General features: G+C 39.0%; 1 protein-coding gene across 2 annotated transcripts in view; it reads left to right on the top strand.

Moving 5' to 3' along the window:
• The window catches only part of Pcsk2 (proprotein convertase subtilisin/kexin type 2), a 280,435-nt gene that overhangs the window by 211,035 nt on the left and 56,333 nt on the right, over positions 1-13,067 (top strand). For both annotated transcript variants that reach the window (XM_074074280.1, XM_020154667.2), the window contains exon 6: positions 4,797-4,873. In XM_074074280.1, coding sequence (XP_073930381.1) covers positions 4,797-4,873 — 77 coding nt within the window. The remainder of the gene's footprint in view (positions 1-4,796; positions 4,874-13,067) is intronic.

Below are 13,067 nucleotides of genomic sequence, written 5' to 3'. Positions count from 1 at the left end.
TAGGTTCTCTTCTGGGCAAATGAATGAGAAAACAGTAGTGTCTCCGGGTTGACCAATTATTTTTTAAGCCCCACCCAAGCCCAGAAGCCCCCAGTGGCTGTCCTTGGGTAGACACCCTTGTGCAAGGCATGACCTGCTCAACTGTACATGACAGCCCTGGTCACAGAAACCACTTTTCATTTTTGTGTTCAGAGTTTGCCCCTAGTGCTCTAAACTTAGCTGTTCACGCACATCACTAGGTGACCATTTTAAGTACATCAGTTCATTATGAGACCAATATTGTCAGCGTGCTAGCACACCATCACTTTTAAAAATTAAAATTGAATGAGACCTTTTGTAACAAACACATTGTGTACCCATCTCACCTGAGCAATCACCACTGCATGCTAGGGGCTATTATCTGGAAACACCTGCCACTGTACCTAGGGCAGTGTTCTGACCATGGGAGCCATCAGGACATTTGCATGTAGAAAGACAGAAGAGCTACAGAGTTGGTGGTCCCCAGAGATGCCCTCAATCAACGGAGGACTGAGTCCCAGTTTCTGACTGCAGCAACTTGCCTGATAACCCACCTTTGATTAAGATGAGACATGGGCAAAATAAGCATCAACTCCTCACAATGTGGTTAGACTCCCATCCACCAAGAGAGAACAGAACATGAGACAGATATGTCCCAGAGCAAAGGGGACTACCCAGGAAGACCATCAAAGGGCAGCCTGGGAGTGCAAGTGGCCTAGAATATGCACCAGGCATCCATAAACTCTTTCCAGCAAAGGCCAAGTAGTGAATATTTTAGGCTTTGCAAGGCCTCAACCCAACTACTTAACTTGTATTGCAAAAGCAGCCACAGGCAATTTGTAAACAAATGGATGTAACTCTGTTTTAATAAACCTTTATTCATAAAAACAAGGAGCAGGCCAACCATGGGCCATATTTATGACTATTTTCATAAGTGGTCAAAGAAAGACAAGGGCACAAGAGGGGAGAAAAGTCAACTAATGAGCCACATGTGGTGATGCAAACTGTTGCCCCAGCACCTAGGAGGCTGAGGCAAAAGGATCAAGAGCTAGATCAAGGTCAATCTGAACTACAGAGTGAGACTCTGCTTTAAAGAATATCTGCAATGAATCAGTCATCCTTCCATTTTGTCTGCACAGCATCTGAGTAGTAAAGTTGTATCATTTGTGTTTTAAAGATGAACAAATCACAGTTTCAAAAAAAATAAAATTTTCAAGGCTAAAACCAGCCTAGATCCAAAACCAGGTCTATCTAATTTTAATGTTTTTCTTTGTCTCAGTCCTGCAAGAAGGGCCCATAGGTCACAGAGGCATTAAATTCAGATTTGGGTAAAGGGATGGCAGTATCAGAGCAGGAATCAACTTTGGGGGCCTCAGAAACTTCTCTGGGATGTAACAGCAATGGGTGTGTCTACCACTGGGTTCAGGAGCTGCTATCCTCCACCATTATGCTTCACTATGAGACCAGCCAGCATCTGAAGTGTGCCTTGGTCAACCTGTGCCCTTGATGACCACACAAATACAGCCTCCACATATAACAAGTCAGAGAGTTCTTTGAAAATAAATTCTTCACTATCCTTTTGTAATGGATGTGCATGTATGCCATCTATGTGGAAAGTGCACAATAAACAATGGTTAAACCTTTAATTATTAAACTTTCTTGCTAAGAGCAAATATAGCCTTCCTTTCTGACAATGTATTCAAATATTCAGAAATTAAGCCTTAGGGTTACTAAATGCCAGAGGTGATTCCCCCCACACACCCTACTCAACTTTTACAAGACAAAATGAAACTATTATCAGAAGTTTCTTCCAGAAAGAACTTCTAGGAAAGCACTGAAGTTAGTTTGGACTTTACCCAATCTTCTCACTGTCTGCATGATATACAATGATAATTCAAGTTCATCTTGATAACTGAATCATCATAATCCTGAATCATCGACAATTAAGTTATGTTCACTAAACAGCTAATATTTTCTATAGCAATAAAGTAAGGTATTTTAGAAAGAAATTAGAGAAGTCCAAAAAACAAGCATCTACTTTAGCCTGAGATGACCAGAGCACTAAATTTATCAAAATGCCACCTACTTGCAAAGTCCAAGTTAATGGCTGTCGAAAATTTAGTGTAATTCAAGGCCAGTTTAACTTATACACAAATAATTTTACAGGAGACAACATTATAATTCAAATCAATAAATGATTCAGTTTGACTATAAAAGCATAAACAGAACCTTTGAAAGAATTTCTCCTTGTTCTTTCTTACTATAAACCATTTAAATTTTAGCCAGAAAACATATGGCCCAACAAGAAAACTGTTTGCCTTCCTTAATGCTCAGTGTAAACTTTTACCCAAGGAATTAGGTATTAGTCATCAAATTCATTCTAAAAACAGCACAATTAGTGGGGTTCCAAAAATCATCTGTTTCAACACTGAGAGGCAAATTTGAACCCAGATAATACACAGTCTTTCTTCTTGTTATTAAAAAAAAAAGGGTAGCTAAGTTTACAGGATTCTCAGTTTCATGTTTTCAGAATTTCCCAGTCCTTTCTTCTAACTCCCACCTGCTTCAGGGCAAGTCTTCTTTCCCAAAGTCAAGAATAAGAGCCAAGTGACTAAAATCTAGAATCAACTGGGAATTATGAGGTAAATGCATGAAACAGTCACTTTGGCAGTAAGCATAAAGTGCAGAAATCATCTGTTTTCTCTAATGACTTATTTTCTGATTACACTGATAATAGAAACTTGACCTTGTTCAGCTCAGGTTTTACCCCACTGTCCTTGTCTCTGGAATTGCCCTCAGTCTTCAAAAGACTAACATAGCTTTAGGAGAGGGGTTCAGTGCTCCACTCTCCATCATATCTCCAACTCCTGCTTCTTTAGCAAGTCCTTTCTCATAGGCCTCAGTCATCAATTCACATAGATTCTGCCCAAACTCTGGATCTTCCCTGTCCTGACCATCAAAACTTTCTAGATTCTCTCCTCGCCAATCCCAGCCTCCTACAGAATATTCTGCTGCTCCCTGCTCTGATCTGAGGGTCAGCAGTGCAGAGCAGGGCTGCACTGAGTCTATCAGTTGAGATGCCTCACAGAACCACTTCTGATCTGTGACTCCATGCTCCTGTCATAGGATGAGTACACCTTTCTAAAGTTGTCATTCTAACCTGTCCCACTCCAAGAACACAGCTCAGAAGAAAGAAGTACCACCAAGGGCTCCCTCTGAGAACCTCACAATGACTACTCACAGCATGTTCCCTATCCCACTCACCTTACACAAGGGAATTTTAATCTCTCTATGAAGAAACAAACCAGGCACAGCAAATAGTCTTCCAAATCTATTTCTTAAGTATCAACTTCAGCTTTAAAGCCCAGATGAAAAAAAATACAGTGTTTCTCTCAATATTCCTGCCTCTACTAACTTAACCAAGAATACTCTTGTTTCTGAAAACTTCAGAGAAGGTTAGGGGTAACAGAGAAAACTTTAAGAAGACAAATTAATATTTTGAAAAGTATTCCCTTAAAGGACTGAATACAAGTATTTCAAAGAAAGTCGAAAGATTAAAAATGGCAAATCAGAGAGGGCCTCCTGTCTATGGCCATACTACCCTGAACACGCCCGATCTCATCAGAGAGTGCCTCTCAAAAACAGGATTATAGATCAGATACATAATTAAATTTTCCAGGTAAGTCCTGAAAATATCCCAAGACCCACGGAATCAAGAAATGCCAAGGCTGGATTGCAGATCTAATTCAGTGTTTCCTAATTCAATGTGTGCTGTGATCTAGGAAGCTATTTGGGATTGTTGCAACAGAACACAAAAACAAAGAGAAAGAGAAGGAGATGAAAAGAGAGGAACTTTCAAAGACCAACCTCCCCAGGCAGGCACTGCCCAGAAGGCAGTGGGGAAAGAAATGGAGTATTCACCAAATGGTATTCTTTTACATATAAAGGTCTCAATGTGAAAAAAAAACCAAAGAAACTATTTCAGTGAGTCCATAATTGATTTACATGGGGGAAGAGTTTCAATGGAAAAAAATGGACATGTAAAACTACTTAGAATTTCATACTCCAAATCATGTCCTGTGCGTTATAAGAGTGTGTGCTCCTAACAGTTCACAATTGTATAGTTATTGTATATTTATTAGTTCAATCATTTGGTTGATGTTTGTTCCTCCCACTAGTCTGTAACTTGAATGAGGGCAGGGATACCACTATTTTACTCCCATTCTTAGTAAAGCCTTGCATATATGTTTTTACCCTTCATGATATTTGTTGAGTAGATAAATGGTATCGGTGGTGGATAGTATTAGGGACATGGGAAGAGATCTAACGCCCATAAGAAGGAAGAAGACAAACCTTAAATCAGTTGGAAGTAGGGCGCTGGAAAGTGAGCCTTCTGCATAAAGCAAGAAAACACTAAAGGCCGTCTCGCTTGTTTCAGGGAACCAGAACATCCTGTCCTGCAGTCCAAGAGGCCAGCATTCTGGAGGAAATCTGCTCACCCACAAGGGGTATCACTACTTAAAATGAAGAACACAGGGCTCACATTTGCTAACTTCTTGAAGGCTAGCAATAGGAGCTAAGGAAGAACCCCAGAAACAGGCATAAAAAGAAAATAGAACACTGAGAACACACTCCAGCTCTGTCACAATTTTGCAAGCACTGATCCAGCACAGAACATAAGCATAATGTTATAAACATAGAACAGTGTGTCTCACAGCACTGCCCCTATACTGTGCCTCTGGCTTTGTTGACCTAATGCGATTCCTTGTGTTTTTCAGAATGCAGAGGCAAGTTACGACTTCAGCAGCAATGATCCCTATCCCTACCCTCGGTACACTGATGACTGGTTTAACAGGTAAACTGAGCATTTTTGACACTAGACTTTGGGGTTTTATTTTATTTTGTTTAAGGCTTAAACACCATCAGCAAAATCATCCCAATATTACATTAAATTGTGATTTTTCTTCTTAGTGGTTGCATTCTCTAAATTTGCAGGGATTTTTTTTAATATTATAATGCTCTTTGGGAATGATCTTTTGACTATTTTGTTCTGTTGAAGTAGAAATTATTTGATAGTTTAATCTATTAAAGGTAAGAGAAAATAGAAGTAAGAAATCTTTTTCTCAACCTACTATAAGGTGACTTAAAAGAAAAAAGAAGCCATGCTGATTTCACTTGATCTGTTGAAACTATTGCCCAGAAACTTTTTGACCATGGGTCTTTGTCTATGTGTTTTTGAAAAGTGTCCTCTTATAACCTTATAACAGCTCACACAGTCCTTTTAACAAAAGATTAACTATGATTGGCAGAGGTTTGAAATATTGTTTAAGATAAAGTGCCTACCATGTAAAACTACCCAAATGGTCCATCTACAGTTACCATTTTTCTTCAGCCTATTTTGCTACTAAGCCTGTAAATATGGTGTCTTTTTGTCAAGTAAATATCTTGCTTAAATGATTAATTGCTTAGAAGAAATATCAAGAAATTAAGATGTATGGCTTGCTCAATGAAAGAATACTATAAGTTTTAAGCCTATTCTGTAAAGGAACTAAGTTATAGTGAGATAGGAGTAAAAAGTCGTATTGTGCTCTTGCACAGTAAGGTGGTTATACATAACAGTAACTATAAACTTCAAAGTATTGGAGAAAATGATTGTAAATATTTTCCCAGAAAGAAATGATTAAATGTTTGAGATAGATATGATTAATCTGATTTAAATATCACACAATGTATATGCATAATGAAACATCACATGATAACCAATAATGTATATATCTTTATCAGTTAAAAATAAACTTAATTTAAAATTAAAAATAAATTACTAAATGAACCTAGAACTTCCCTATGATCAATTTCCTTGGGTGAAGTGTATGGAAACATGGATTTTAATTAATAGTATAAAAATATATTGTGTGTAATATATTATCCATTGGTTTTACTTCTCATGGCAACCTTAGTAGTAAATAAAAGCAAAAGTTGTCATTTTTCAGGTTAATGACAAGGAAACAGACTCAGAAAGCCTGAACGGTTTCCCTGGCCAAACAACTAGAGTTCATGTCAAAGTCAAGATTATTTCTAAATCCATTTGATAAGTATCATTTTTACTATTTTATGCATGAAGCACAATGTCCCAAGAGTGGCCAGGGACATATCCTCAGTGGACCAGGTAACTTAGACTCGCTTCTTACAGTTAGCAAGTTGACCTGGGAATATCACAGATGGAGACAGGACACATGCATTCTGGGGCCTGGAAAACACAGAAAATAATGAAGAAAATAACATTAAAAGCTATAAAATTTTTTAAAAGATCATTGTTACATGCATTACTACAATTCATTTTCTACCAACTTTACCTGCAGCCTGAAAATTACTGGGCAGAGGGTTTTTCCCAATCTCCACATTTCAAATCTAAACACAATCTTCCCCAAGCCAAATCTTCTTGTGTGATGTGCTATAAAATATTCCTTTAAAAAAAACTATACAGAAATGTCTTTTCTCTTAAATATTTGCATTTGCAAACTTGTTCTTCAAAGTACAATTTTAAACTAGCTAAAGATCTCTAATTAGAACTAATTAGTGTTTTGTGTAATAAAATCCATCATTGTCAGCAGTAAGAATTCCCAAGTGTCCATTTACCCAAGACACTGTTAGAGTGACTCAGGCAAACATGATCCCTGAGCCAATGACTCAAAACAGAGTGTCCACTTTGACCACTGAATGGGTTTTCCCCAATTATGCAGTCATTTTTAAAGATCTTCATATACCATGGCTTGTTATTGTAAACAGTGAATGCCACCCAGCTCAACTCATGGCCTCACAAAACATAACTAAGGTTGTAACTGATTATGAGACAATGGAAAGTCAAAGTTCAAGCCCACAGTGCTGTAAGATCAATTGGTCTAAAATGTTGGCACCTATTTGGCAAAATAAGAATTTGAATAAAGCATCTTTCCCTTGAATGTAGGATATATTTACCAAAAATTCCCTCCAGGAAAAAATGACATTATGTCATTATGTCTCCTAATCTTGAGTTAGGAGATTGGAGATTGGGTTGGGGTGTTAAGGAGATGAAATTGGTCATGAGTTAATCATTATTTAGGCTGAGAGATGGGAACACAAGTTCACTCTGTTTTTGTTTATCTTTGTTGTTTTCTATATGTGTTATCAGACTTTTTTGTTGGTACAAATGCTTGAGAGAAACAACTTAAAAGAGGAAAGATTTATTTTGGTTCATGATTTCAGAGGTTTCAGTATATTGTCATCTGGCTGCACTGTTTTGGACTGAGGCAAGGCAAAATATCATGGCAGCAGAAGTGTGGTAGAATAAAGTAGCTCACCTCATTGTGGACAGGAAACAGAGAGAGGGAGAGGAAAGGGCTTGGGAAAGATCTAACCCCAAGGACACTCCCCCAGTGACCCATCTCCTCCAGCCTGCCCCCTAAGTTTCCAGCATCTCCAAAACCATCACCACCAGCTGGGACCAAGCTTTTAGCACATAAGCCTGTGGAGAGCTATTTCACAATCAAGCCATAACATTCTGCCTCTGGACCCCAAAGCATCATGGTCATGCTTCATGGTCATCTTATAAGGCAAAACACATTTAGTCCATCTTCATAGTTCCAACATTGTTGCAAAGCCCAAATTCAAGTCTCCTCTGTTACTCAAGGAAAACACTTAGCTGTGAGTCCCTGTAAAATTCAAAACACAAGTTACATACTTCCAACATACAAATGGCACAGAGTAAACATTCCCAGCCCCAAAGAGAAATAAGAAAATACTAAGGAGGAATTGGATCAAAACAAGAACAAAAGAGCAAACATCAAATTATGTAACTTTATGTCTGACATCCTGGGCACATGATGTCATGATGTGAGCTCCAACAGTCTTGTGAAGCCCTGCCTCTATGGCCTTGCCATAGACCTCTCTCTTGGACTGGCTCCCCATATTGCCTGTGGCTTTCCTTAGCAGATGTCTGCTGAAATCTCTAACATCCTGGGGTCTCCATTGCATTTCAGCTTCCCTCTCACAGCTTTGAGCAGAGCAGAGAGAGCATTACCCTCTCAGGGGCTGCCTGCAGGGATCCTAACTCTGCCACACATTGCCTGCCACAAAAGATCCCAGGCCTTCCTTTGAAATCTGTGTGAAAGCCTCCATGATTCCATAACTCTTGCCTTCTGCATCATTGCCCGTAAAATCAGCATCACATGGATGATACCAAAGTCCATTGCCAGATCAAACAATAGCTGGACCCTCCTTGAATCACAGCTGCAGTGTCCTCTGAGAGCTCAGATGTCTAAAAGGAGGGAAAACTTCCCTCTGCAGCACTGCAAGGGTGCATTAGGGCTCTCTTCTCAAAGCAAAATCTTTCAAATAAGTTAAAACTTTACACAGTTGACCCTGAAATAGGTGGAATCTGGCCATTTCCTAAAATAACCTCAAGGCATCTTTCCTATTACTCTGATCCAAAGTACTTGGCTTCTTTTTAATGAACCTAATCTCTTTCAAGTTTTATATGTTTCATTTTTATTAATAAAATACACCTTTGTGTATGATAGCCAATCATCTTTGATTTTTATATTCTATATTTAAAATCAGAGAAACTTCTTTAAAATCACATATTTTCCATCACAGTCTAGTTTCAAATGCAGTGTAGTCTCTCTTTTTTTCTTTTCTTTAAACATTTTTATTAGCATATATTAGTTATACATGGGGATTAGTATATAAAGTATATATAAAGTCCCTCTAATGGTCTTAATTTCTTTAACAACCATACTTTTCTTGCCCCAACTTTAAACATGCTCCTTTTCTGGATAGACTGCAGGTTTTTCAAATCCTTCAGCTCTGCTTTTGCTCCCAGTTCTTGCTGTAAAGATGGCTAAAAATAGCTATCAATAACCATGCCACAGGGTGAATACTGGGCTACTTTAAAATTCCTATCACCAGATTAATTCATCGATCACCTTTAAACTCAGCCTCCCACAAAGTCTCAGGACACAGACAAAATGTAGATAAGTTATTTGCCAGAATTTCACACAAATGGCCTCTAGTCCAGTTTCCAGTAAAGTTCTTGGTCCCATCTGAAGTCTCCTGGGCCCAGTCTTTACTGTCTTCATCCTACCAGCACTCTGGTCTCCTAAATGCCTGTCAGAATCTCCCAGTAAGCTCTGCTTATAGGATTCTTGGGCTTCTCTAGCCTTCTTCTCTAAACTTTTCTAAGTTCTTCTGACAAACCAGTTCCAAAGGTTTCTGAACTACCAAACCACGTGTTCAGAAAAACCACGTGACAGCACTGACCCTTCTCTGGTACCTATTTTCTGTGTTAATCAGACTTTCATCACTGTGACAAATACTTGAGAGAAAAAATTAAAAGAAGGAAAGATTCATTTTGGTGGACAGTTTCAAAGGTTTTACACCGTGGTCATCTGACTCTATGGCTGTGGGCCTGAGGAAAGGAAGAATGCCATAGTGGCAGGAGTGAGGTAGAGTAAAGCAGCTTACCTCATGGTGGACAGGAAGGAGAGAAAGAGACAGGAAGGGACCAGGGTAAGATCTAGGCCCCAGATTTATTTCCTCCAGTAACCTATTTCCCCTAGCTAGGCCCTACCTCTTCAAGTTTCCACCACTTCTAAGAATAGCACCACCCGCTAGGGACCAAGCTTTCCCTACATGAGCCTATGGGGGGTATTTTGTATATAAATCATAAGACTGTAATAAAGTCAACTTAAAATGCATAAGGCATAAAACAGGCCATAAACAGGCCTGACGCTTGACTTTGGTCTCATAAAACTAGGTGTGCAAGCTTCTGAAGAGCTTGCAATGTAACAGAAGGAAGACATACCTGCCCAAATCTCAACAACACAGAACATAGCCCAGGCTGCCATCACAAACCAAGAAGAGTTAACATACATTGAACCGTTACTCTCTTTAAGGTGGTTTTACTGCTTTACATCCATTAATGTATTAATTCTTATAATAATAATCTTCTGAATAGGCATTAACAAGTTTATCCTCCATTTTGGAAACCAAGACACAGAGAGCTTAAGTACTTGTGCAAGGTCACAGAGCCAGTAAGAAGCAGGTTTTGATTCCAGTTGGGGTCATTGGTCTAGGATTTGAATGAAGGTAGTAGGTAGAATTTGGAGGTGGAAAGTATACAAATTAAGCAAAAACAGTAAACAGGGAGGTATAGGATGTATTCTGGGGGGGCCTGGTAACTGGTCTAACAGAGACTGTGCAGGGAGCAGCATTCTTTTTTTTTTTTTCTTTTTGGCATACTAGAGTTTGAATTCAAGGTCTCACATTTGCTATGCAAGCACTCTACTACTTGATCCACTCCCCCCAACCCTTTTATCTTCAGTTATTTTTCAGATTGGTCTCAAGTTTTTGCCCAAACTGGGCTTAGGCCGCATTCTTCTTATATTTGACTCCTGCATTGCTGGAGTTACAGGCATGAGCCACCACATCTGGCTTGTTCTTGATAAAGGGTCTTGCTAATTTTTTGCCTGGGCTGGCCTCAAACTGTCATCTTCCTGATCTCTGCCTCCCAAGTAGCTAGGATTACAAATGTAAACCATCACACTTGGCCAGGGAGCCGTAGTCTAAGAAGGGTTCATGGGAAAAGTAGGACAGGAAAGGTTTGTATAAGCTGCTAAGATAAAGAAAAAAGAGAGATTTTGTGATTGGATGAAAAATTAGGCCAGGTTCATAGATGAGGATCCTTCTCTCCCTTGCACTCAAGAGCCATGCTTATCCAGAGGCCATGGGAACCTTGAGCCCAGCCCCTATTTTTGGCTGGTTCAGGATCTGCTGCTGCTCCTGCAGGACCCTCTCACCAGCTTCACAGCCACAGAGGCATGCCATGGCCTCTTCAGGTGCTCTTTCCTAGATAAGGGGCACCAAACCAATCACCCTGTCTCTTCAGCATCTTGGGGCTCTTGAGAAATGCTTATTTCAGGCTTCACTGAGACTCCAACAAAGGCTGAGTGCTGGTGACCAGGAAAAGGGTGTTACTATTGACTATTCTGGCCATGCTGCCTGCCACAAAGCTCCTCAGAATACAGGAGCAATTGCTGCAACAGAATCAGCAAGTGGCTTTCCATCACTGCTGTGAAAAATAGAAAGTAAAACACGCCACAAGAAACACCCTCAAGTGAGCAAGTAAAATGTTCCCCTGAATGGGAAACCAAGTTCAAGGGCAACACAGCTCTCCTGATACTGTACACCACTGCATCACACCCTCTGTGCTCCCTTACTAACTTACACCCTTTCAAGTGTACATTTCTTTAAGAACACATTTTAAACTCCAAGCCAAGAATTGCTTATGAAAATAAACTTCATACATATGCAGAACTGCTTTTAGTGACTATGTATATTAAAATGACTTGCCCTGTGTTTGATTGTATTTTATAGAATTGTTCTCTTTTTTTTTAAGCAGAGCCAGTATCTTTATTCCATAAAGAACTATTTAATAATTACATGCAGTATTTAGGCTCTAAGGATATATCTGAAACACAGTTGAGAAATTTGTAGAGTATCATTTTCTCCTAGCTTGTGTTCAGAAAAATACACTTGGACAAACAAAATAATCACGAGAGCAACACAAATTACCAAAAGGCAGAAAATATTACAAATTTAATGAGCATCAATAATGTGCAGGGAAGATGCAATTGATTTGCTGTGAGGCATCAGGATCCTAGAATCACATTTTTTTTTCCTGGCTGGCATTCAGTAAATATTGATTGACTAGTTGATGGATAGCTGGCTTACCTTTTCAGCCATGCTGAAATGTTGAGTGGCTTTGACATCTGTCCATTTTAGGGCTTCATGCTACTTGCAAGGTTTGCAGCCCACATTTTGTCAATAATCTTGCAGCCTTGCTCATTGTTAAGTCAATGTTTGGTGATGCATTGCAGATCTGTATTCCATTACTGTGCTGTTGTCCATAAAAATCCCTCTTGCATAGCATTTCTTTGACAGCCATTCACCACTGAAATGTCATCCCTGCCATTGGTGATATTTATGGAGCATCAGAAGATGCAGCACACTCTATCTATCCAGTCCTAAAGAGTAAGAGATTCTGGATTAGATGCAGTTCCTGGCTGCAAAAAGTTCACTACAAATTCAAGAAGAAAGAATGCACTTATTACCCAAGCCACCAAAATGGGGGTGAGGGTGGGGGATGAACGGATGCCAAAGAACATTTCACTGTATGTGAGCTAATTTGATTGATAGCATTAGTTAAGCCTTCAAGTAAGCAATATTTTCAGTGATTAGCTTTCTTCTCAATAAAAGTCATATTTCATTTGGAAGAACCCTATGCAACAGGCTGTGGAAGAACATGTGAGAAAAATTGTTCCTCTCTGGCTTGCTATTTTCACTGTGATGTAAACTGATACACTACCCTGGTGGCACTTAATGGTTTAGGAAGAGATGAACATCTTTCCCTTATGTCTTTATGGACTAATTCTGAAATCACCTCCTGGATAATAAAATTCAAGCTGTTTTCAACAATCTAATGTAACTTTTTTCATGTGAGCTTTGAGACTACCTCATAAGTAGACATTAGCTTAAAGGTTGCTGTTTATAACTAACCCTCTCTACATCCACATAATTTTGTTAACTACTAAAGCCATTGGAGGAACACCACGGTTTCTCTTTTTTAATTCTAACCTCCTCCCTGGATTAGATAAGTTTTCTTTATTTAAGTTTCTCTTTGGCTAAAAGAAATAGACATAATACGAATTTAGGGGTTGTAGAGAAAAGGATAATGATTGTGAAAGAAATACCTGTGCCTTGGTATAAGCATCTTCACTTTGTAAATTAATATTGTATACACAATATGATGACTTCTACATTCCTCAAGGCAATAATTCTCTTCTTGAGAGAGAAGAAAGGGAGTCAATTATGATGGGCAAATGTAGTGCTACATGAATTGTTTGGTATGAAAGTATTGATCCCCAAATCCATTTCCCTGTCTATAAAATGGGACTACCTGTACCAGCTATACTGGGGATTAGAGACATGTATACAGAGTGCTTGGTTCAGAACCT

Source organism: Castor canadensis, chromosome 5 (genome assembly GCF_047511655.1).
Source record: "Castor canadensis chromosome 5, mCasCan1.hap1v2, whole genome shotgun sequence".
In the NCBI taxonomy this organism is placed as follows: Eukaryota; Metazoa; Chordata; class Mammalia; order Rodentia; family Castoridae; genus Castor; species Castor canadensis.
This window is presented reverse-complemented; position numbering and strand designations above follow the sequence as displayed.